Source organism: Saccopteryx bilineata, chromosome 3 (assembly GCF_036850765.1).
Source record: "Saccopteryx bilineata isolate mSacBil1 chromosome 3, mSacBil1_pri_phased_curated, whole genome shotgun sequence".
NCBI lineage: Eukaryota > Metazoa > Chordata > Mammalia > Chiroptera > Emballonuridae > Saccopteryx > Saccopteryx bilineata.
Window position 1 is genome coordinate 207,811,412 of NC_089492.1, and position 23,512 is coordinate 207,834,923.

Below are 23,512 nucleotides of genomic sequence, written 5' to 3' on the forward strand. Positions count from 1 at the left end.
CTTAGGTTCCTCTTTAATGGGACTCTCTGTGCTTCTTGTATTTGTGTGACTTTTTCCTTCATCAATTTAGGGTACTTATCAGCTATGATTTCTTCAAACAGGTTCTCTATCCCTTGTTCATTCTCTTCTCCTTCAGGAACTTCTATGATGTGGATGTTGTTTTTCTTCATGTTGTCTCAGAGCTCTCTTAGTTTCCTCAGAGTTTTTGAGCCTCTTTTCTTTTTACTGCTCTGCTTCTATGCTTTTCTTTATTTTGTCCTCTTAATCACTGATTTGATCCTCTGCTTCATCCAGCCTGCTGTTAATTCCTTCTAGTGAAGTCTTCATTTCTGATATTGTATTTGTCATTTCTGACTGGTAATTTTTTATGATTTCAATGTCCTTTTCGATTCTTGCTATCTCTTTATTTAGGTGCTCATTATCTCCATTCATTGTTGCTCTATGATCCTTGAGCATTCTAAAAATTATTGTTTTAAACTCTGCATCTGTTATTTTGGTTACTTCCATCTCATTTAGTTCTTTTTTCTGGGGATTTCTCTCATTGATTCATTTGGGTCACATTTCTCTGTCTGTTCATTTTGTCTCTGTATTAGGTTGTGCTGTCAGACTTTGAAATTTTTGTGTAGTCTTTATATAGGAGATGGGCTCAGTGATACTGTCCTCCAGGCCACTGTTTTCCTAGTTCTAGGAATGCTTCTTGAGGGTACTATTTTCCCTTTTCTTGTATGTCAGTATTAGATCCAGTTGTTCCTTTCATGGATACAGTTTTCCCTTCAGGCTGGCTGGCTCTAAAGGTCAACCTTGATTATGTGTATTACACACTGCAATGTCTCTTTTGGGCATATTGATCCTGCACAGTGTCTGGTGCCTGCTACACTCCACCTTTGGGTGTGCTGCTTGTGTAGGTATTTGATTCTACGGTTGGTGCTCTCTGCCATTCACTACCAGTAGTGTTGGCTTTAGTTCTTCTTGGGGTGGTGTCAGCTGTTGTTGGTAACCCGCTGTGGGATACCAGTCTGCAGCTACTGTACTTTTGCTGTTTGTGTCTGTGTTTTGTGTGTCTGGGCACTGTGGGAGGGGCCACCCTTTGTATAAGAATCAGCTTCCTCCTGCTTAGAAATGATAGCAGTTCCATAAAAGCCCCAAGCTCTGTAAGTTTTGTCTCCACTTTTCAGCTGCTCCTCCTCTTCTTGAACTTGCCTGGTCTTCTCACAGACTCTTCTGTAGTAAGACTTTAGTGTGAACTCAGATTGGCCTCACCTCTACCAACCCCTGTATAGGTTGCACATTTGGTGGGTTAGGGCAGCTGAGGTTGTGAATACAACATTTTGGGTCCCCGTACTTCAGGAGTCTCTTGGTCTGGAGCTCAGTACAGGGAATGTGGCCCTTACCCCAGAGTTTGATCTCTCAGCCACTGCTGGATACTCTAAAAATTTTATTTCTCCCCAACAATGTGAGCAGCAGGTTCAGATCAAGTGGAGCTGACAATCCTCTCTGCAGAAGTTCTTTCAGCTGTTGAGACCCTGTTCTCAGGGAAAAAAACTGAGAGTGTCCTCTCCCGAGGTTGACTGTGCCCCTCCCAAAGGTGTCTAAGCATCTCGACCAGATCTCACAATAGACTCACAGGGACCCATACTTTAAAGGTCCATGCTCCAAGCCTCTCTCCCTTCCCCTTGTGGAATCTACCCTAGCAGAACAGAATATCCAGTGCCCAGGCTGGTTGACTGTGAAGCTCCACCCTATTCAATGCACATGAACTGCTGTGCCAGTGCTGATCACAGAGAGTGAAATTCACCTCAGCTGGTCCTGGTATGAGGAGCTTTTCCTTAGGACAGTGATTCTCAAAGTGTGTGCCCTAGAAGATTTCCAGGTGCGCCCTATGGTATTCCAGAGAAATGTGTGCCTGTTGGGGACCAAAAAACCAACAGGGATTTTGGAGTTTAGATTTTTGGGGGACAGAGGTGTGGGGAATTGGCTATAAGCTGACAGTCTGCCCAACCCCCCACCTCACTTGCCTGATTAGGTTGCAAAAGGCTGTTAAGCTGTGGTGCTGGATTGTTTACACTACCTCCCATGTTCCTTGGAAAGACTAGAGGCAAGTCTCTTCTATCCTTTGTTTGGTGTAAAGTTAAGATGATATGTATGGTGGGGGTTTTCTGCACTCAACACAATTAAGAGTAAAAAGAAAGGAATTCTTCAATGTATTGATGAGGAAATGAGACTTTGCCTTTCAAATATATGCTCAAACACTGAAGAAATCACTAGGACACATCAGGCTTATGTTTCTCATAAACACAGTAATGAAAAAACTTAACACATTCATGCCAGGACCTGCCAAATTTACTAAATCTTACTAAGAATGTATCTCTATATATAAAAAGATAACTTTTTTGTCGTTTTAAATTTTTAACCCCTCTTTTTTACAAATCTAAAAAGCATAACTAAAAAATGGTTTTTAATGTCAGAATAAATTTAATTTTGTTGTATTTATTTTGTTTAATTACCATAAAAGCATGCTTGGACTTTATATATTTTTTCTTTAATATTTAACTTAATTATTATAACATATTTCTCAGTAGTTTATATATAGTGTACCTACAATTATTTGTAGGATTTTAAATGTACCTTAACTTCAAAAAGTTTGAGAACCACTGCCTTAGGATATCACTCTAGCAAGGGTTGTTAGGTCCTGAACCAATGCTTTCTGCAGCTGGCCCCTGGATGTGCCAGCCCAGGACCTCCCAAGGAGGAACCCAGCGCAGACTAGAGGGAGACACTGCCCATGACTGGCCCTCAGTAACCTTCTTGGAGCTACAAGCAATTCAGAGTTTGTGGCTGCCTCTGCTAGGCCCATATGTACATGGAAATAGCAAGCTGCACTCCTAGGCTGGCTTTTACCCACTCTGGTCCTGGGGGAAAGTCCGCTCAAATGGCCAATTTACCTGAGTCTCATCTTCTGCAGCCACTGTCCGCTGGCTGCTTGTTTGGCTCAGCTGCTGAAAAAACCTCTGGTAGAGTTAGAGCCTGTGGCAATTCAGCAATTAGGAAGGGTGGTGGGCATGGCTTCACCCCTCGACCCTAGGTGTCTGTCTATCCAGACTTTTCTCACAGACCTCAGTAGAGTGAGGCCAGGAGTCTGGTGGGTGTGGCCTCTGAGACCCAGAGGTGTGGTCTGCACACTAGTTTCAACTGAGTCTCCTGTGAGGTGGAAGCACCAGTCATAGACTTGGGAGAATGTGTGGGGGAGCACCAGTCTCAACACTAGAAAACTGAGTCACTGATGCACCCCTTGCTTTCTGGTCTCTCAGAACGACCCGTCACCATGACTGGGGTATGAGAGACTCCCAAAGACAGAAAAGCTGTTTTTCCCCAGGCTGATGTCACTCAGAGGGGATTGTTCCAACCAAGAAAGATGGTGACTGCAGTACTGGAAATGATTCAGCACAGGAGTTCCATTCCTGTGGCCGTCTCCCACAGTGTCTCTTCCTGAGCCTCCAACTTTACAATCCTCTCCTGTGTAACCCCAGTCCTCTCAGCTCACCCCCACCAGAGCGCTGGGTAAAAACAAGGTTTTCTGTGCAGGCCCTTTAAAACGGAGTCTGCGTCTGAGAGCTCTGTCTCTTTCTTGCAGACAGAAACCTGGCTCTTTTCAAAGCTAAATGCTGTCTGGGTGCCTCTTCTGGGCTCTGGGGGTTTAGACTGGGGCTCCGGGCCTGAGGACCCACACCTCTCAGGGCGACCCACCCCGCAGTGAGAGTCACTCCAGACCCTCCACAGCTCCTCGCCCCTGGGAGTGGGGCACGTCTCTGCCCTTTCTATCAGTCTTGGTATGGCTTCTTCGGTGATCCTTGGTTATAGAATCCTCTTAGTTTAGTCCAAAGTTGATTTTTCAAGATGATTGTTCTTAAGTTAAGTTGTAATCCAATTTGGTCTTGGGAGGTGGCAGTTGAAATGCCCTCCTACTCCTTTGCCGTTTTTCTTCTACAGTGTGTAACGTTTTAAGATTGATTCCCCCCCTGAGGTCTATACAAATTGTTGCATGTATTAATAGCTGGTTCCTTTTTATTGCTACATAGTATTCCATGGTGTGAATATACCTAAGCTTGACCATTCATTCTCTGAAGGACATTTGGATTATCTCTAGTTATGAGCTGTTACAAATGAAGATGCTTGTATAATGTGTACAAGATTTTATTTGAACATGTCTTCATTTTTCAAGGATAAGTGTCCAAGTGTACAAATGCTGGGTTGCACGGTAAGTGCATGCTTAATTTTATAAGAAACTGCAAGAGTATTTTCCAGGTGTCTCTACCGTTTTATACCCCACTAGCAGTGTATGAGTGACCCAACTTCTCTTTTAATAACTTTTATACCCCACTAGCAGTGTATGAGTGACCCAATTTCTTGTATCTTTGCTAGCACTTGGTGGTGTAACTTTTTTATTTTAGCCATTCTGGTATGTGTGTAGTAATAATCTCATTTATTTTTCCTAATGGCTGATGATGTTGGACTTTATATGTGCTTATTTGCCACCCACATATCTTCTTCTTTTTTTTAAATTTTTTTAAATTGAGAGGTAGGGAGGCAGAGACAGATTTCCACTAGCGATCCAACCAGGATCCACCAAGCAAGCCCCCTACAGGGCAATGGTTTATCCATCTAGGGTATTGCTTTGTTGCTCAGCAACCAAGCTCTTCGTAGCACCTGAGGCAGAGGCCATAGAGCCATTCTCAGCACCTGGGGCCAACTCACTCCAATAGAGCCATAGCTGCAGGAGAGGAAAAGAGAGAGAGAAGAGGGGGAGGGATGGAAAAGCAGATGGGCGCTTATTGTGTGTCCTGACCAGAAATTGAACCTGGGACATCCACACGCCAGGCCAACTATCTACCACTGAGCCAGCGGCCAGGGCCCACATATCTTCTTAAGTAATGTGTTTGTTCATGTCATTTGTCCATTTTCTAACTGATTTTTTTTAACTGTTGAACTTTCAGAATTCATTTTTATATTCTAGTCCTTTTTTGGATATGTGGTTTGTATATATTTTCTCCCTATCTACAGCTTTATTATTTTTTCATCCCCTTAACAGGGTCTTTCAGAGAGCAAAAGTTTTTACTTTTGAGGTCGCTTAGCAGTTTTTCCTTTTATGGGTCACATATTTGGTGTCAAGTGCAAAAACCCTTTGTCTACCCTGAAGTTAAAAAAAAAGGGTTTGGTTATTTGTTGCATTTAAGTTCACGCATGCTTTTACTGATATTTGTTCCAATCACTCCAGTTTTCTTTCTTTCAAAGGCTGTCTTTTCCCTATTGAATTGCTTTTGGACTTTTGTCAAGTCAGTTGGACTTGTTTTGGTGCACTTCTAGAATCTATTTAATTAATCTGTGATCTATATCCCCCCCCCAGTACCACCACACAGTTTTGACTATTGTAGCTAAGTAGTAAACCTTAACTTAGGTAGACTTTATTCTTTTTCAAAATTGTCTTAGCTGTTTTTAGTCCTTTGCCTTTCTATATAATTTTTTTTCCCCCATTTTTTCATTTTTCTGAAGCTGGAAAGGGGGAGAGACAGTCAGACAGACTCCTGCATGTGCCGGACCAGGATCCACCCGGCACGCCCACCAGGGGCGACGCTCTGCCCACCAGGGGGCGATGCTCTGCCCATCCTGGGCGTCGCCATGTTGCGACCAGAGCCACTTTAGCGCCTGAGGCAGAGGCCACAGAGCCATCCCCAGCGCCCGGGCCATCTCCGCTCCAATGGAGCCCTGGCTGCGGGAGGGGAAGAGAGAGACAGAGAGGAAAGCGCAGTGGAGGGGTGGAGAAGCAAATGGGCGCTTCTCCTGTGTGCCCTGGCTGGGAATCGAACCCGGGTCCTCCGCACGCTAGGACGACGCTCTACCACTGAGCCAACCGGCCAGGGCCTCCATATAATTTTTTTTAGAGTAAGTTTGTCTACTAAAACAAACCTTGCTGGATTTTGATAGGAATATTTTAAATTTATAGATTAATTTAGGGAAAAATTGACCTTTTTACTATGTTGAGACTACCAATCTATGAACATAGTATTTTTCTCCATTTCATCGTTTTCAGCATACAGATCCTGTACATGTTTTGTTAGATTTATATACCTAAGCATGTTGTTTTCTTTGGAGTGATTGTAAATGGTGTTTTTAATTCATTTTCAATTTGTTTTTGAGTGTCAAGCAAGCATCTAGCAAAGTACAACTCTAAAATGTGTCTCTTGAAACTCTGGCATTTCTTTCAGCTTTCTCTTGCATATGACATCACCAGTTCTTTTAGATTTGAAATAAGGGCAAGAGGAATAGACTAATTAGTTCATCCTACCACCTGGTATCAGATGTAGGAATAATTCCTTTTTATAACATCTGATCATTATTTCCACTTGAAAACTTCCAGGATTGGGAAGTCGTCTCTGCATGAAAGAAAGTTAATTTTGGTGTTAGATAATGGATTCTCATTGTTCATTTTACTGTTGACTCATGGTCATTAGAGACCGCCAAATTTTTAACCTGCCTTGCATTGTCCTTTCTCTTTCAGATTTGAGGACTGAGTCCATCATCTCAAAGTGCCCTCTTTCATCTTAGGTCTGGATTCTTTATTCTGTGTCCTTCCCCCAGACATGCACACAATGAGTGTAGTGTGACTTGTTTCTAATGACACAAACCTTCCAAAAGCCCAGACACCTGAAGGTGATGGGAGTGTAGAAGTAGACAGGTGCCCTTACGAATTTTACCAGCTTGTGGGGGAAGAGTGGTTTGTCTAGATGGTGTGAAAAAAATGACCAATCTCCCCCAAGTAGTGGACTCTCTGATATGTTATTTTAACTATTTTAAGATCTTACTGCTTGACTAGGTGGTGGTGCAGTGGATAGAGCATCAGACTAAGACACAGAGGGCCCAGGTTCAAAACTCCAAGGTTGCTAGCTTGAGTGCAGGCTCATCCAACTTGAGCAAGACTCACCAGCTTGAGTGTGGGGTCTCTGGCTTGAGCGTGGGATCATAGACATGACCCCATGATTGCTGGCTTGAGCAATGGGTCACTTGCTCTGCTGTAGTCCCATGGTCAAGGTACATATGAGAAAGCAGTAAATGAACAATTAAAGAGCCGCAACGAAGAACTGATGTTTCTCATCTCTTTCCCTTCCTGTCTGTCTGTCCCTATCTGTCACTCTCTCTGTCTCTGTCACACACACACACACAAAATCTTAAAATATTTTTACAGACCCTGGCCGGTTGGCTCAGTGGTAGAGCGTCAGCCTGGCGTACAGGAGTCCCAGGTTCGATTCCCGGCCAGGGCACACAGGAGAAGTGCCCATCTGCTTCTCCACCCCTCCCTCTCTCCTTCCTCTCTGTCTCTTCCCCTCCCCCAGCTGAGGCTCCATTGGAGCAAAGATGGCCCGGGCGCTGAGGATGGCTCTGGATGCAACAGAGTGACGCCCCAGAGGGGCAGAGCATCACCCCCTGGTGGACATGCCGGGTGGATCCTGGTCGGGCGCATGAGGGAGTCTGTCTGACTGCCTCCCCGTTTCCAGCTTTGGAAAAATGAAAAAAAAAATAATTTTTTTTTTACAAATAAACTCAAAGCAGTTTTGATTTCTCAAGATCACCCAGTTAACAAATGGTCCAAGGATAGTAGACACCAGGTTCCAAATTACGTAGGTTAATTTAAGATTAAGGAGCCGTATTCCAGACCTAAACAGTCAATTTCTGGGGTGGAGGTAGAGGAGTGGAGCAAGCTCCCTATGTGCTTTGTTAGCATTCCAAACTTTCAGAACTGATGGTCTTTGCCTGTATATTTTGAGCATGTGTGGGCAATGGATGAAGAAGTATACATATAAACAGAACTCCAATGTAAGGTAGAAGGATATACAAAAAGCAGCACAGTGAACTATGGGTTTTCAAATGGAAGGGAGAACAGCACACTTGGCTAAGATGAGACTTTAAGGATTAGACAGTATTTACAAAGACTGGTAGATAATTTAGATTTTAAAATTTTTATTAAATATATACTCAGTGCAGTATTAATTTTCTATTTAATATGGCTGTTCACAACTTCAAAGCAATTTGAGCAACACTGCATTATTTTACTTCAGATGAAAAACTATTACATGCTGAATGAATTTCTTTTAAAATTTCATTTGGGGAAGCATACAATTATAGGTACTCAGTCTGTCAATTTTAAGACACAACAATGCTTAAGAAGGATAAACATAACACAAAATTACATTTGAATTTATAATTTCAATGCTATTTCAACCACTTATTTACACTCTGTGTCTTGAGATTCATATGAAAAAATAGCATATTGTTAATGATCAAAATAAAAATTAAAGTGAAATGCTAGGCTTTAGTTAAATATTATAGTATTTTAAGAGTTTAACTGAAAACAAAAGATAAAAAGTTGTTCAAATAGTTTACTCAATTTTAGCATAATTTTAATTTTGAAATTAAATACTGACATTAAAAAAAACCATGAAGCAAATAATACATGTTGAGAAAGATTCAAGAATTTAGTCCTCTGCTTACAAATTTTACTTTTGGTTAATACAGGCAACATGGTTCTTAACCCTTTGAGTAGTATGAATGTTCATGTATGTCCTCACTCAAAAGGTTAACAAAAAACTCATTACTCAAAGGGTTAAATAAGCTCTTTTCACTTTGTCTATAAAAATAAAATTGTCTTCAATATTCCTAAATTCTATCTTTTCCATTTAAGGCCATTGTTATATGGTAAGAAGTTACTGAATCACAGGCCTGACATTAGTGGCACAGATCATATGTAGGAGATGTAATGAACTCATTGTCAGTTAAGGAATTCGAGTATAGTACAGTAAATAGCCATTCGTAAGAGGTAGAATTCTTAATCACAGTTTTATAGAAAAGATGCAGTAGTTTAGTTTATATTTGTACTGTTTTATTAGTTATAGTACTGTTAAGCTTACTTCTTACTATAAGGTTAACAGAAGGGGGTTAAGGGAGGGCTCTTTAGGAGGGGATGATCTTATTGGCTCTTGTTTTGCATGTGTTACAAGGACTATTCCTGAACACTCAGAGCACTTTCTTGGCCAGTTAAGGTACTTGATTATATATGGCATTTATCTCATTTTTTAAAAGCTTCAGAGTAGGGGAATCTAAGTTTCTGTTCTCCCAATGGCATAAGGAGGAAAAGAAATCTTTTTGTACTATTCTGAGTGTAAATCATAAGTGAAACCATTCTCTCTGGATATCAATTATTGCTTAAGAATTCCAGCACTATTAACCTACAGAGGGTTTCTAAACTCAAATTTAAAAGTAGATTGTCTCTAGTTCATATCTGTCATAAGCAATACTACATATGGGCATAATCTTAAAATTTACTTATTTCATGATGTAAATTGCTAGTATTTGAGTAAGATTCCATAGACTGCAATAAGCTAGGATGGCACAGACATTATATAGTTACTCACAAATGGAGTATTCAAACTTGGGATTCTGTGAATTTTCAATCTTACTTGAATGTCAATAAAAAGATCAGAAAAGTCATTTTATAAAAGTTATAATAAAAACTGTAATTAAATATGTATACCCAGTGCTAAACTACAGTAGGGCTTATATTTCATAAAACGTACCTGAATACTTAGATAATTCAAAACAATAAAACAATTGAAAAAATAAAAGTGATAGCCAAATAATATTTCTTCCAGTTCAGTGGAAATTATCTCATGATTTATATTTGAGATGGATCATTATGGTGAGCCAATCAGACTAGTGATACTCAGAAAAGGCATACATATTTATTTCTGTTAAGCCAAAATCATTTTAGCAGTACTTCCTTCACAACTTCTGGTAATAATGTTGTCAATACATTAATCCTGTTACAATTAACGTAACACTGTTGACAACATAAAAACAAAATTATTTCCCTCACATTTATTTTTTAAATCCTATACCTTAGTTAAGGATTAGACAGTATGTGTTCTAAAGGAGACTGAGCAACCTAGCTATTTCAAAGAGATAATCTGTCCTAATTTTAATAAGTATGACAACATTTTTAAATTTATTGGGGTGACACTGGTTAACCAAATTAATGAATTAGCATTTTTGAGAATTATCACAACGTCAGCTTTTGGGAATACAAGGTAAGTATATAAAGTGAATACCTTTTGCTAATATTTTAAATTGAAATATATTTGGTTATAAAAGTCTCAGAAATCTGTTTTTCATAGCTATGTTTCTATTTACATTAGAGAAAATGTGTATGTAACAATAGAAAAGTTGAGTCTTTGTCTTCTAAAGATATATTCAATCCATGATTAGGTAATTCTCAAATGACTTATAACAATCAATATATTGAAAACTTTTACAATTGATTTGTGATTGCCACATAAACAGAAACTCCAAGTAAGAGAAACTTCCAGGTTAAGAGAATCTTTTAAAAACATTGTTTGGTGTTATATTTAGGCCTAAAGTTCATTAATTTAAATCACCTATGTAACATTTGCAATATTTTTTTAATTAATTAATTAATTATTTACAGAGACAGAGAGTGAGTCAGAGAGAGGGATATACAGGGACGGAGAGAGATGAGAAGCATCAATCATTAGTTTTTCATTGCGCGCGTTGCAACACCTTAGTTGTTCATTGATTGCTTTCTCATATGTGCCTTGACCGCGGGCCTTCAGCAGACCGAGTAACCCCTTGCTGGAGCCAGCGACCTTGGGTTCAAGCTGGTGGGCTTTTCCTCAAACCAGATGAACCCGCACTCAAGCTGGCAACCTCGGGGGTCTCGAACCCGGGTCCTCTGCATCCCAGTCCGACGCTCTATCCACTGCGCCACCGCCTGGTCAGGCTGCAATATTTTTTTTTTAACTTAGGAAAATGCTAAAAAAAACACCTTAGGAAAATGCCATTATTAATATGGCTTCATTCAATTACACCTATACTCTGCAAAATATTTGTTATATACTTAAGTACAACTGGAGCAATAAGATTGCACAGATGAAAGTGAAGACTTCTACATTAAAATTATAATTGGTTCACATTGGTAATAACTAAAAACATTTTGGAAAAGACTATTAATGGTCTTGACTGTAACAGTTTATTTCATTTTTTCTATCTCTCTCAATATTAAGTATTTGGAGCTTTAAGTTCTACTTTTTCTCTTATCTTCAAAAAGACTCTTTAGCATATAAACTTGAATAGCTGATACAACCACCATTACCACTAAATTAACTACAGACCAGAAATTGACTCTATCAAAGTTGCTTTCTTGTATGTTTCGATCCCGAGCTTCAAATGCTCTGAGCAGAGTCTGGATGTGACCACTTTTGCTTAGTCTGGACTTGATACTGTTGATGGACTCCTGAAAATAAAGAAAATAATTTTACTGTAAAAGAATGCTTAGTAATTTTAAGTTAACTTAATAAAAGTGTTTCATAGTACCCTCATATTCATATTAATTTTTTATCTAAACACAATGTTAATTAAGGGACAGATGCTAGAGTTCCTAAAGATCTTATTCTGTAAGGTTATGTAATAGTTCTCCTGATACATTTAAATTATTGTTTATAAATAATTATTTAACAAAGGAGCAAAGCTACTGTGAAAATGAAAATAAATAATATGAAAATATATTCACTTGATCTGTGATGCCATAGTAAATGTAGTGCCAACCTGGAATGCTGGAACGCTGAGGTCACAGGTTCGAAGCCCAGGGCTTACCCGTTCAAGGCATATATGAGAAGCAACTATAGCTACTGGCAAGCAACTAGAAATTGATGCTTCCCACTCTTCCCCTTCTTTCTCTCTCTCTAAAATCAATAAAAATCATAAAAAAAATATAAATGTGTATATATATATATATATTTACCCCAAGTGGCATTGTGCCAGGAATTTTACACTCTCTTTTATTAGTCCTCACAGCCATAAGAAAATGACTTAAGTTTTAAAAAACCGAACTGATAAACTTTTAGTTATTTACCTTTATATAATGCATTTGTGTGTGTGTGTGTGTGTGTGTGTGTGTGTGTGAGAGAGAGAGCAACAGAGAGGGACAGATAAAGACAGACAGGAAGGGAGAGAGATGAGAAGCATCAATTCTTCATTGTGGCTTCTTAGGTGTTCACTGATTGCTTTCTCATATGTGCTTCAATGGGGGTGTGGTGGGAGGGTGGCTCCAGCTGAGCCAATGACACTTGGCTCAAAGCCAGCGACCTTTGGGCTCAAGTCAGAGACCATGGGGTCATTCTATGATGCCATGCTCAAGCTGGCAACCCCGCACTCAAGCTGGTGACCTCGGGGTTTTGAACCTGGGTCGTCTGTGTCCCAGGCCGACGCTCTATCCACTGCACCACTGCCTGGTCAGGCTAATGCATTGTGTTTTAATATTATTTTTCTTTGAATGTTAGTCTGGTCCAATTTAGTTTTTAAGCAAAACACCCAATGCTTTTATCTCACAACGTAGTGAAATTAGAAAACGTTTCAACTTTACATGTACATTCTATACATCCAAAGTATAACCTATTTTTAATAAAAACATATTCCAAGATCACATTCATTAAACTTTTTTTTCTGAAGCTGGAAACAGGGAGAGACAGTCAGACAGACTCCTGCATGCGCCCGACCGGGATCCACTCGGCACGCCCACCAGGGGCGATGCTCTGCCCCTCCAGGGCGTCGCTCTGCCGCGACCAGAGCCACTCTAGCGCCTGGGGCAGAGGCCAAGGAGCCATCCCTAGCGCCCAGGCCATCTTTGCTCCAATGGAGCCTCGGCTGCGGGAGGGGAAGAGAGAGAGAGAGAGGAAGGAGGGGGTAGGGGATGGAGAAGCAAATGGGCGCTTCTCCTATGTGCCCTGGCCGGGAATCGAACCCGGGTCCCCCACACGCCAGGCCGACGCTCTACCAATGAGCCAACCGGCCAGGGCGACAAAACTATTTTATAGTAGGGACCTAGTCAGAAATAATTTGAAAACTAACTATAGACTATATGAATATAAGGTAAAATTGAGATTTGAAATGATGTCAAAAGTATTTATGGCAAAAATTAGAAAATCCAAGAAATAGATTTTCCTGGAGACTCACTTTGCTTAAAATCCTCATTTAAGCAAAAAATATACTCAATATTTCATACTGCTGTGCTAATCCTATAAAACTATAAAATATAGCCTGACCTGTGGTGGCGCAGTGGATAAAGCGTCGACCTGGAAATGCTGAGGTCGCCGGTTTGAAACCCTGGGATTGCCTGGTCAAGGCACATATGGGAGTTGATACTTCCTGCTCCTCCCCCTTCTCTCTCTCTCTCTTTTCTAAAATAAAAAAATAATAATAATAATATTTATCATAGGGGATATTTGTAAAGAAATACAAAATTTTCCAGAAAAAATAAGGGGTTCAGTTCCTCAAAAAGAGCATTCATAACTCCTTTTAATAGAATAATGATGATAGTCATATATAAAATTATTAAAGTTTCCTATTGTGATACAAAATTTGGAGGGAGTAAATGGAAAAAGTTCCTGAAAGATACTTTTTTTTTTTTTTTTTTTTTTTTTCATTTTTCTGAAGCTGGAAACAGGGAGAGACAGTCAGACAGACTCCCGCATGCGCCCGACCGGGATCCACCCGGCACGCCCACCAGGGGCGACGCTCTGCCCACCAGGGGGCGATGATCTGCCCATCCTGGGCGTCGCCATGTTGCGACCAGAGCCACTCTAGCGCCTGGGGCACAGGCCACAGAGCCATCCCCAGCGCCCGGGCCATCTTTGCTCCAATGGAGCCTTGGCTGCGGTAGGGGAAGAGAGAGACAGAGAGGGAAAGCGCGGCGGAGGGGTGGAGAAGCAAATGGGCGCTTCTCCTGTGTGCCCTGGCCAGGAATCGAACCCGGGTCCTCCGCACGCTAGGCCGACGCTCTACCGCTGAGCCAACCGGCCAGGGCCAAGATACTTTTTCTTAAAAAGGGATTTGTAAGTATTTTAAGCCATATTTAAATCTGAACTTTCTGATCATTTTATTTAACTGTGAATAAAAGCCAATCTCTGGGGAATGCAATGAAGTACTAATAAAAATGATGACTACTTGTATTTTGTTCTTGTTGGCCAAATAAATTTAAATGGAAAAATATATCTGTATGATTGAGATTTTAAAAATGGGAAGTAGACTGGACCAAGAGTGGTAGTATGGATATATCATTTCCATTTTAATTTTAAGTCAGTTCCTTATCTAAACAATGGAGAGGGAAAAGGAAAGCGGTTGGAGCCAGACTAATAATTTGTTTTTTAACTTTTATTTATTCATCTTAGAGAGGAGAGAGAGAGAGAGGAAGGGGAAGGAGCAGGAAGCATCAGATCCCATATGTGCCTTGACCAGGCAAGCCTGGGCTTTCAAACCTGCGACCTCAGCGTTCTAGGTCGATGCTTTATCAACTGCGCCACCACAGGTCAGGCTAGACTAATAAGAATTAAGTTATCTTCTAGTTCTAAAATCAAGCTAAGTTTAATACACATATGAAAGCATGGTGAGATAAAAAAAACTGTCATGGTAAAAATGCATGCCAATCAAACTGAATCCTTTCCGTTTGTATTCACAGTAAACCAGTGGAAAAAAAGGTAAGAAAACAAACATTTATTGTGTGCTAAACACTGTTTAGAGCACTTACACACATAGTGGATCCATTTCTTCTGCACAGCTCTGGAGGTACTGTCCTCATTTTGCAGGTTTGGAAACCAAGACTCAGAAAGCTCAGTCATGGAATTACATATTTGATAGGACCATTTAATGTTACAACTTAAGCTTACTGATTTATGTCTCATCTGCTGTAATATGATTGTGCCTTTCCTAAGAAACCTCAAATGATCAAAATCACTTTATAAAAAAAAGTGCCAGTGATAAGAATATCAGAGGTTATACAGCTTTAAACTTTAAATACCATGTTATTTTTTTTTCTTTTCTTTTTTTGTGACAGGGACAGAGATAGACAGAGATAGGGACAGACAAACAAAAAGGGAGAGAGATGAGAAGCATCAATTCATTGTTGCGGCACCTTAGTTGTTCATTGATTGCTTTCTTATATGTATCCTGACCGGGGTGGGGGACTACAGCAGACTGAGTGACCTCTTGCTCAAGCCAGCGACTTTGGGCTCAAGCTGGTGAGCCCTGCTCAAATCAGATGAGCCCACGCTCAAGTTAGTGACCTCAGGGTTTCGAACCTGGGTCCTCCATGTCTCACTTTGACACTCTATCCACTGCACCACCGCCTGGTCAGGTAACAATGTTATTTCTATTGCAGGAGTTTCTAGAATAGAGTTACATACATGCTATTTACAAATATCACTGAGTAAATTCTATCCTTTGAGTACATCTAGCAGTGGATGAATGACCTTTCCCTCTACCATCAGCAATACTATTATTAAATGCAAATAGGTTCTTATACATGTACATTTCATTATACATGTTTATAATATACAAAGCATAAAGCAATTCAAGCAAAGAAGCCACATCCTGTTTTTACTCCTGAGTGAAGTACTAGTTTCTGATAACTGCTAGGTCTCGTCTGAGTAATGTAAACAGTTGTTCCCAAATTAAATAATATCAAATTTCATGTTATAAAAGCTATGATATAGGAGAAATGCCTGTACATTTTAAGTTTTTACAAATTACTCAATTATATCAGATCATTACATTCTTCAGTTAGTGAACATTTTAGAGAGTTTGTTTTTTTTAAATATCTTTTTAAGACTTTATTCATTTCAGAGAGGAGGGACAGAGGAAGAGAGGGAGAGAAAGAAGGGGGAGGAGCAGGAAGCATCAACTCCCATATGTGCTTTGACTGGAAAAGCCCAGGGTTTCAAACCAGCGACCTCAGGTCAGGCAAAGGAGTTTTGTAGTTAAGAGCCTGTGTGCAATTCCAATTCTCCCTTTCTCTGGTCATGTGACAGAACTATTATCTAATCTCTCTAAAGTATAATTTCCACATTGGAAAGATAGAGATAATGCAAATAAAATACTTATCTCGGATGACATCAGAGTAATGGCGTGGTAGGAAGCGATACCCATAAATCTCCCCCAAAACTCAACAAGATCTTCAACCAGAAACAGAAAAATCTATCCTTGGAGCCTCCAGATGTTCCGCAATATACCCAAAGGTATGGTAGAGTGAAAAATTGGCTAAATATATAATCAAACCCGGAAGGAAATAGGGAGTAAGAAATGCTCCACCTTCCTCACTAACCTAAATAGGGCTGCTTTCACTGGGATAATCATCAAAGCTATCCTTCAAATATGAAGGAGAAATAAAAACATTCACAGATACAGAAAAGATGAGGGAATTTATCATCAGAAAACCCCCACTCAAGAATTACTAAAGGGGGTTCTCCAATCATATACAAAGAACAAAAAAAACAAAACAAAGCCACAGTAAAAGCTTCAAGAACACAATAAAACCAAATTTAAACTGTGACAACAACAAAAAGAAAGGGGGGGGAGAGGATGGAGATTAACAGTAGCAAAGGACGATGGAGTGCAAAAGTACTCACAAGATAGTGCACTACAATGAACAGGGTACGAACCCTTTTTATAACTTAATGGTAACCACCACTGAAAAAACCACCACAGAAGCACATGATTTAAAAAGATAGCAACAGAGGAAATATGTATGGAATACAACCAAATAAAAACAAAAGATAGAAAAACGAAGGAGAAGGATCAAACAAGACACAAAATTAACAGAAAGCAATCTATAAAATGGCAATAGGGAACTCACAAGTGTCAATAATTACACTAAATGTAAACGAATTAAATTTACCAATAAAACGGCACAGAGTAGCAGAATGGATTAAAAAAGAAAATCCAGCTGTATGCTGCCTAGAAGAAACTCATATAAGCAACAAGGATATAAACAAATTCAAAGTGAAAGGCTGGAAAACAATACTCCAAGCAAATAACATCCAAAAAAAAGCAGGCATAGCAATAGCAATACTTATATCTGATAATGATGACTACAAGATAGCAAAAGTACTGAGAGACAAAAATGGCCATTTCATAATGGCTAAGGGGACACTGAATCAAGAAGACATAACAATTCTTAATATATATGCACCAAACCAAAGAGCACCAAAATATATAAGACAGCTACTTATTGAACTTAAAACAAAATCTGACAAAAATACAATCATACTTGGAGACCTCAATACACCGCTGACGGCTCTAGATCGGTCATCCAAACAGAGAATCAACAAAGATATATTGGCCTTAAACAAAACACTAGAGCACCTGGATATGATAGACATCTACAGGACATTTCATCCCAAAGTGACAGAGTATACATTTTTCTCCAGTGTACATGGATCACTCTCAAGAATTGACCATATATTGGGCCACAAAAACAACATCAGCAAATTCAGAAAAATCGAAGATGTACCAAGCATATTTTCTGATCATAAAGACTTGAAACTAGAATTCAACTGCAAAAAAGAGGAAAAAAATCCCACAAAAATGTGGAAACTAAACAACATACTTTTAAAAAATGAATGGGTCAAAGAAGAATTAAGTGCAGAGATCAAAAGATATATACAGACAAATGAAAACGACAATACAACATATCAGAATCTATGGGATGCAGCAAAAACAGTGATAAGAGGGAAGTTCATATCACTTCAGGCATATATGAACAAACAAGAGACAGCCCAAGTGAACCACTTAACTTTACACCTTAAGGAACTGGAAAAAGAAGAACAAAGACAACCCAAAACCAGCCAAAGAAAGGAGATAATAAAAATCAGAGCAGAAATAAATGAAATAGACAACAGAAAAACTATAGAAAAAATTAATAGAACAAGGAGCTGGTTCTTTGAAAAGATCAACAAAATTGACAAACCCTTGGCAAGACTTACCAAGGAAAAAAGAGAAAGAACTCATATAAACAAAATCCAAAATGAAAGAGGAGAAATCACCACGGACATCATAGCTATACAAAGAATTATTGTAGAATACTATGAAAAACTTTATGCCACTAAATTCAACAACCTAGAAGAAATGGATAAATTCTAAGAACAATACAACCTTCTTAGACTGAGTCAAGAAGCAGAAATCCTAAACAGACCTATTAGTAGAGAAGAAATAGAAAAAAACATTAAAAACCTCCCCCAAAATAAAAGTCCAGACCCAGATGGCTATACCAGTGAATTTTATCAAACATTCAAAGAAGACTTGGTTCGTATTCTACTGAAAGTCTTCCAAAAAATTGAAGAAGAAGCAATACTTCCAAACATATTTTATGAGGCCAACATAACCCTCATACCAAAACCAGGCAAGGATGGCACAAAAAAAGAAAACTACAGACCAATATCTCTAATGAATACAGATGCTAAAATACTAAACAAAATACTAGCAAATCGAATACAACAACATATTAGAAAAATAATACATCATGATCAAGTGGGATTCATCCCAGAATCTCAAGGATGGTTCAACATACGTAAAACAGTTAATGTAATACACCATATTAACAAAACAAAGAACAAAAACCACATGATCTTATCAACAGACGCAGAAAAAGCATTCGATAAAAGACAATACAATTTTATGTTTAAGACACTCAACAAAATGGGTATAGAAGGAAAATACCTCAACATGATAAAGGCCATATATGAAAAACCATCAGCTAACATCATATTAAATGGCACTAAACTGAAGGCTTTCCCCATTAAATCAGGAACAAGACAGGGTTTTCTACTCTCTCCACTCTTATTTAATGTGGTACTAGAGGTTCTAGCCAGAGCAATCAGATAAGAAATAAAAGGCATCCATATCGGAAAAGAAGAAGTAAAGGTATCACTTTTTGCAGATGATATGATCCTATACATCGAAAACACCACAGAATCCACAAAAAGACTACTAGAAACAATAAGCCAATACAGTAAGGTCGCAGGATACAAAATTAACATACAGAAGTCCATAGCCTTTCTATATGCCAACAATGAAACATTTGAGAACGAACTCAAAAGAATAATCCCCTTCACGATTGCAACAACAACAAAAAAATACCTAAGAATAAACATAACAAAGAACGTAAAGGACTTATATAATGAAAACTATAAACCATTGTTAAGGGAAATTGAAAAAGATATAATGAGATGGAAGAATATTCCTTGTTCTTGGATAGGAAGAATAAATATAATCAAGATGGCCATATTACCCAAAGCAATATACAAATTTAATGCAATTCCCATCAACATTCCAATGACATTTTTTAAAGAAATGGAGCAAAAAATCATCAGATTTATATGGAACTATAAAAAAACCTCAAATAGCCAAAGCAATCCTAAAGAAAAAGAATGAAGCTGGGGGCATTACAATACCTGACTTCAAACTATACTATAGGGCCACGACAATCAAAACAGCATGGTATTGGCAGAAAAATAGACACTGAGACCAATGGAACAGAATAGAAAACCCAGAAATAAAACCACATATATATAGTCAAATAATTTTTGATAAAGGGGCCAACAACATACAATGGAGAAAAGAAAGCCTCTTCAACAAATGGTGCTGGGAAAACTGGAAAGCCACATGCAAAAGAATGAAACCAGACTACAGTTTGTCCCCCTGTACTAAAATTAACTCAAAATGGATCAAAGATCTAAACATAAGACCTGAAACAATAAAGTACATAGAGAAGACATAGGTACTAAACTCATGGACCTGGGTTTTAAAGAGCATTTTATGAATTTGACTCCAAAGGCAAGAGAAGTGAAGGCAAAAATTAATGAATGGGACTACATCATACTAAGAAGTTTTTGCTCAGCAAGAGAAACTGATAACAAAATAGACAGCCAACTAAATGGGAAATGATATTTTCAAACAACTGCTCAGATAAGGGCCTAATATCCAAAATATACAAAGAACTCATAAAACTCAACAACAAACAAACAAATAATCCAATAAAAAAATGGGAAGAGGACATGAATAGACACTTCTCCCAGGAAGAAATACAAATGGCCAACAGATATATGAAAAGATGCTCAACTTCTTTAGTTATTAGAGAAATGCAAATCAAAACTGCAATGAGATACCACCTCACACCTGTTAGATTAGCTATTATTAACAAGACAGGTAATAGCAAATGTTGGAGAGGCTGTGGAGAAAAAGGAACCCTCATTCACTGTTGGTGGGAATGTAAAGTAGTACAACCATTATGGAAGAAAGTATGGTGGTTCCTCAAAAAACTGAAAATAGAACTATCTTATGACCCAGCAATCCCTCTACTGGGTATATACCCCCAAAACTCAGAAACATTGATACGTAAAGACACATGCAGCCCCATGTTCAGCATTGTTCACAGTGGCCAGGACATGGAAGCAACCAAAAAGCCCATCAATAGATGACTGGATAAAGAAGATGTGGCACATATACACTATGGAATACTACTCAGCCATAAGAAATGATGACATCGGATCATTTACAGCAAAATGGTGGGATCTAAGTAAATCAGAAAAAACCAGGAACTGCGTTATTCCATACGTAGGTGGGACATAAAAGTGAGACTAAGAAACATTGATAAGAGTGTGGTGGTTATGGGGGGGGGGAGGGGGGAGAAGGAGAAGGAAAGGGGGAGGGGGAGGGACACAAAGAAAACTAGATAGAAGGTGACAGAGGACAATCTGACTTTGGGTGATGGGTATGCAACATAACTGAACGACAAGATAACTTGGACATGTTTTCTTTGAATATATGTATCCTGATTTATTGATGTCACCCCATTAAAAAAATAAAATTATAAAAAAAAAATACTTAGTTCAATCTTAGCCTGTCACATAGTAAGGCCTCTGGATGTAGACAATTTTTATTATATTAAAAAACCATACTGGCCCTGGCCAGTTGGCTCAGTGGTAGAGGGTAGGCCTGGCGTGCAGGAGTCCTGGGTTCGATTCCCGGCCAGGGCACACAGCAGAAGCGCCCATCTGCTTCTCCACCCCTCCTCCTCTCCTTCCTCTCTGCCTCTGTCTTCCCCTCCTGCAGCCAAGGCTCCATTGGAGCAAAGTTGGCCCGGGTGCTGAGGATGGCTCTATGGCCTTTGCCTCAGGAGCTAGAATGGCTCTGGTCGTAGCAGAACGACACACCAGATGGGTTGAGCATCACCCCCTGGTGGGCATGCCGGGTGGATCCCGGTCGGGTGCATGTGGGAGTCTGTCTGACTGCCTCCCCGTTTCCAGCTTCAGAAAAATAAAAAAAAAAAAGATCATACTGACCAGGATGTCTTCCAGTTTCATATCCAACATATCTGTGCCAGTAATATATTTCTTCCATTCCTCTTGTTCTTGCTCTTGTTCTCCCATATTATCCAGGATTAATTCAAAGAAAATCACCTTCTCAGAAATGGTGCTGAATGTATTATCAAAGCAAAACATGTAGTCACCAACTTCAGTCTCTACCCTGGATTAAAAAAAAAGTACATGTCAGTCTGACTGCAGTGGCGCAGTGGATAGAGCGTTGACCTGGAACACTGAAGTCCCCCGTTCGAAACCCCAGGGTTGTCAGCTTGAGCGTGAGGTTGCCAGCTAGAGTGCAGGGTTGCCAGGTTGAAGAAGGGATCACTGGCTTGGCTGGGGCCTCCTTTTCCCACACTCCCCTCAAGTCACGTATGAGAAACAATCAAGGAACAACTAAAGTAACTATGAGTTGATGCTTATCATCTCTCTCCTCCCCTTCTTTCTCTTTCTGTCTCATTCTTTCTCTCTCTCTCTCTCTCTCTCTCTCTCTCTCTCTCTTCTGCTTTCTCAAAAAGAAAGTCAATAAGAAAATAACTCTTAAAAAAAATTTTTTTAAGTACATATCTTCAGTTATCTATACTTCTATTTCGGATCAAAGGAAAAACTACAGGTAGAAGAAGTAACAGTATATAATAAGTGGACAGCTTACTGTAAGACTTCCTTAGTACTTAAAGGTAATTTATAATTTCTTGAGAAAGAAGTAACCTGGAAATATACAGTGGTGGGAAAAAGTAGGTTGACAGTTATAATTTCACGTACTCATAACTGTAAACCTACTTTTGCCTACCCCTGTATATTCAAATACTTAAAATCTAGATGTGCTTGGATTATGGTAAATGATATTGGCCTAATTTTTGGAAAAAAACAATTAAAAAGCTAGATACATGACACCTCACAATGAAATTAAATATTTATGTTACTAAAAGTAATTTATCATAAGTTCAATTCATACGGAAATATGACTACAAATCTCCCCTTCAATTGAGATTAATCTGTAAAGTGAGTTTTGTTTTGTTTTCAAAAGCAGTGATGGATATTCATAAATGCTTTCTTCCAGGCCTCCTACTGAATAAGTACATTCTTGGAATATATATAGTTAGGGTAATATTAATTCAGTTGTCTAGAAAAATGCATTTATATGTAACTCCTCATTACAGGCAGTGTTAGACAAATAGGTATTATGTAAACTATTTAAGACTCTTTTGGAGAAATTTTTACTAACCCTGACTTCTATTTTACTTTTTGTGACAGAGACAGAGAGAGACAGAGAGAGACAGAGAAAGGGACCGATAAAGACAGACAGATGCCGCAAACCAGCACGGCTAGTAATTCCAGGTCCTGATGAAGAATGATGTGGAATTAGGAAATAAAATTAAAGAGAAAAAGGATGGGATCGGGAGGCCTCTGCAAGCTGATGGCAAGAACAGAGAACAAGAGCCGCTGGTCTGCTTTATTATATAGTGTAGAGGAGAATTAAAGCCTTTAAGCCATCTGCAAATAAGGAAGTCTGTGATACAAGGTCACTCATCTGAGGCATATACGGGAATCCTCAAAAGAGTGCACCAGTCAAGGGTGTGGGGAAAAGCTTAGTCTTAAAAAAGGGTGTTGAGCTGACCAGGTGGTGGCACAGTGGTTAGAACATTGGACTGGAATACGAAGGACCCAATTTTGAGACCCTGAGGTTGCCCGCTTGAGCGCGGGCTCATCTGGCTTGAGCAAAAAATAAAAAAAAAGAAAGCTCACCAGCTTGGACCCAAGGTCACTGGCTCGAGCAAGGGGTTACTTGGTCTGATGAAGGCCCACGGTCAAGGCACATATGAGAAAGCAATCAATGAACAACTAAGGTGTTGCAACAAAAAACTGATGATTGATGCTCATCTCTCTGTTCTTGTCTGTCCCTATCTATCCCTCTCTCTTACTCTCTCTCTGTCCCTGTTAAAAAAAAAAAAAAAAGGGTGTTGAAAAGATCTTAGTTTTAAAAGGGTGGGGAAGAGCTTAGTCTTAAACTAAGCCCTAGGCTATAGGGACCTTGTCAGCTTTGCAGTGGTAGTCAACTTGGTCCCTACCGTCCACTAGTGGGCATTCCAGCTTTCATGGTGGGCGGAAGCAGAGCAACCAAAGTATAAATAAAAAGATTAATTTAACTATAGTAAGTTGTTTTATAAAGATTTATTCTGCCAAACTTAGCAAAAATCTGACATAAAGTACTTGCTAAGTAATTATTATTATATGCTTTAACTTGCTGTAACTCTGCTTTA

At 39.2% G+C, this 23,512-nt stretch overlaps 1 protein-coding gene across 2 annotated transcripts in view; it reads right to left on the minus strand.

Moving 5' to 3' along the window:
• Window positions 1-7,990: 7,990 nt before the first annotated feature.
• TMED5 (transmembrane p24 trafficking protein 5) overlaps window positions 7,991-23,512 on the minus strand; it is a 36,351-nt gene continuing 20,829 nt past the window's right edge. The window contains exons 3-4 of one of the 2 annotated variants that reach the window (XM_066268686.1): window positions 21,234-21,417; window positions 7,991-11,356 (exon numbers count right to left, since the gene is read on the minus strand). In XM_066268686.1, the coding sequence (XP_066124783.1) occupies window positions 11,138-11,356; window positions 21,234-21,417 (403 nt within the window). In that variant the 3' untranslated portion in view covers window positions 7,991-11,137. Of the gene's footprint in view, window positions 11,381-21,229; window positions 21,418-23,512 lie in introns of both variants that reach the window. The other variant, XM_066268687.1, reaches the window with a different exon arrangement.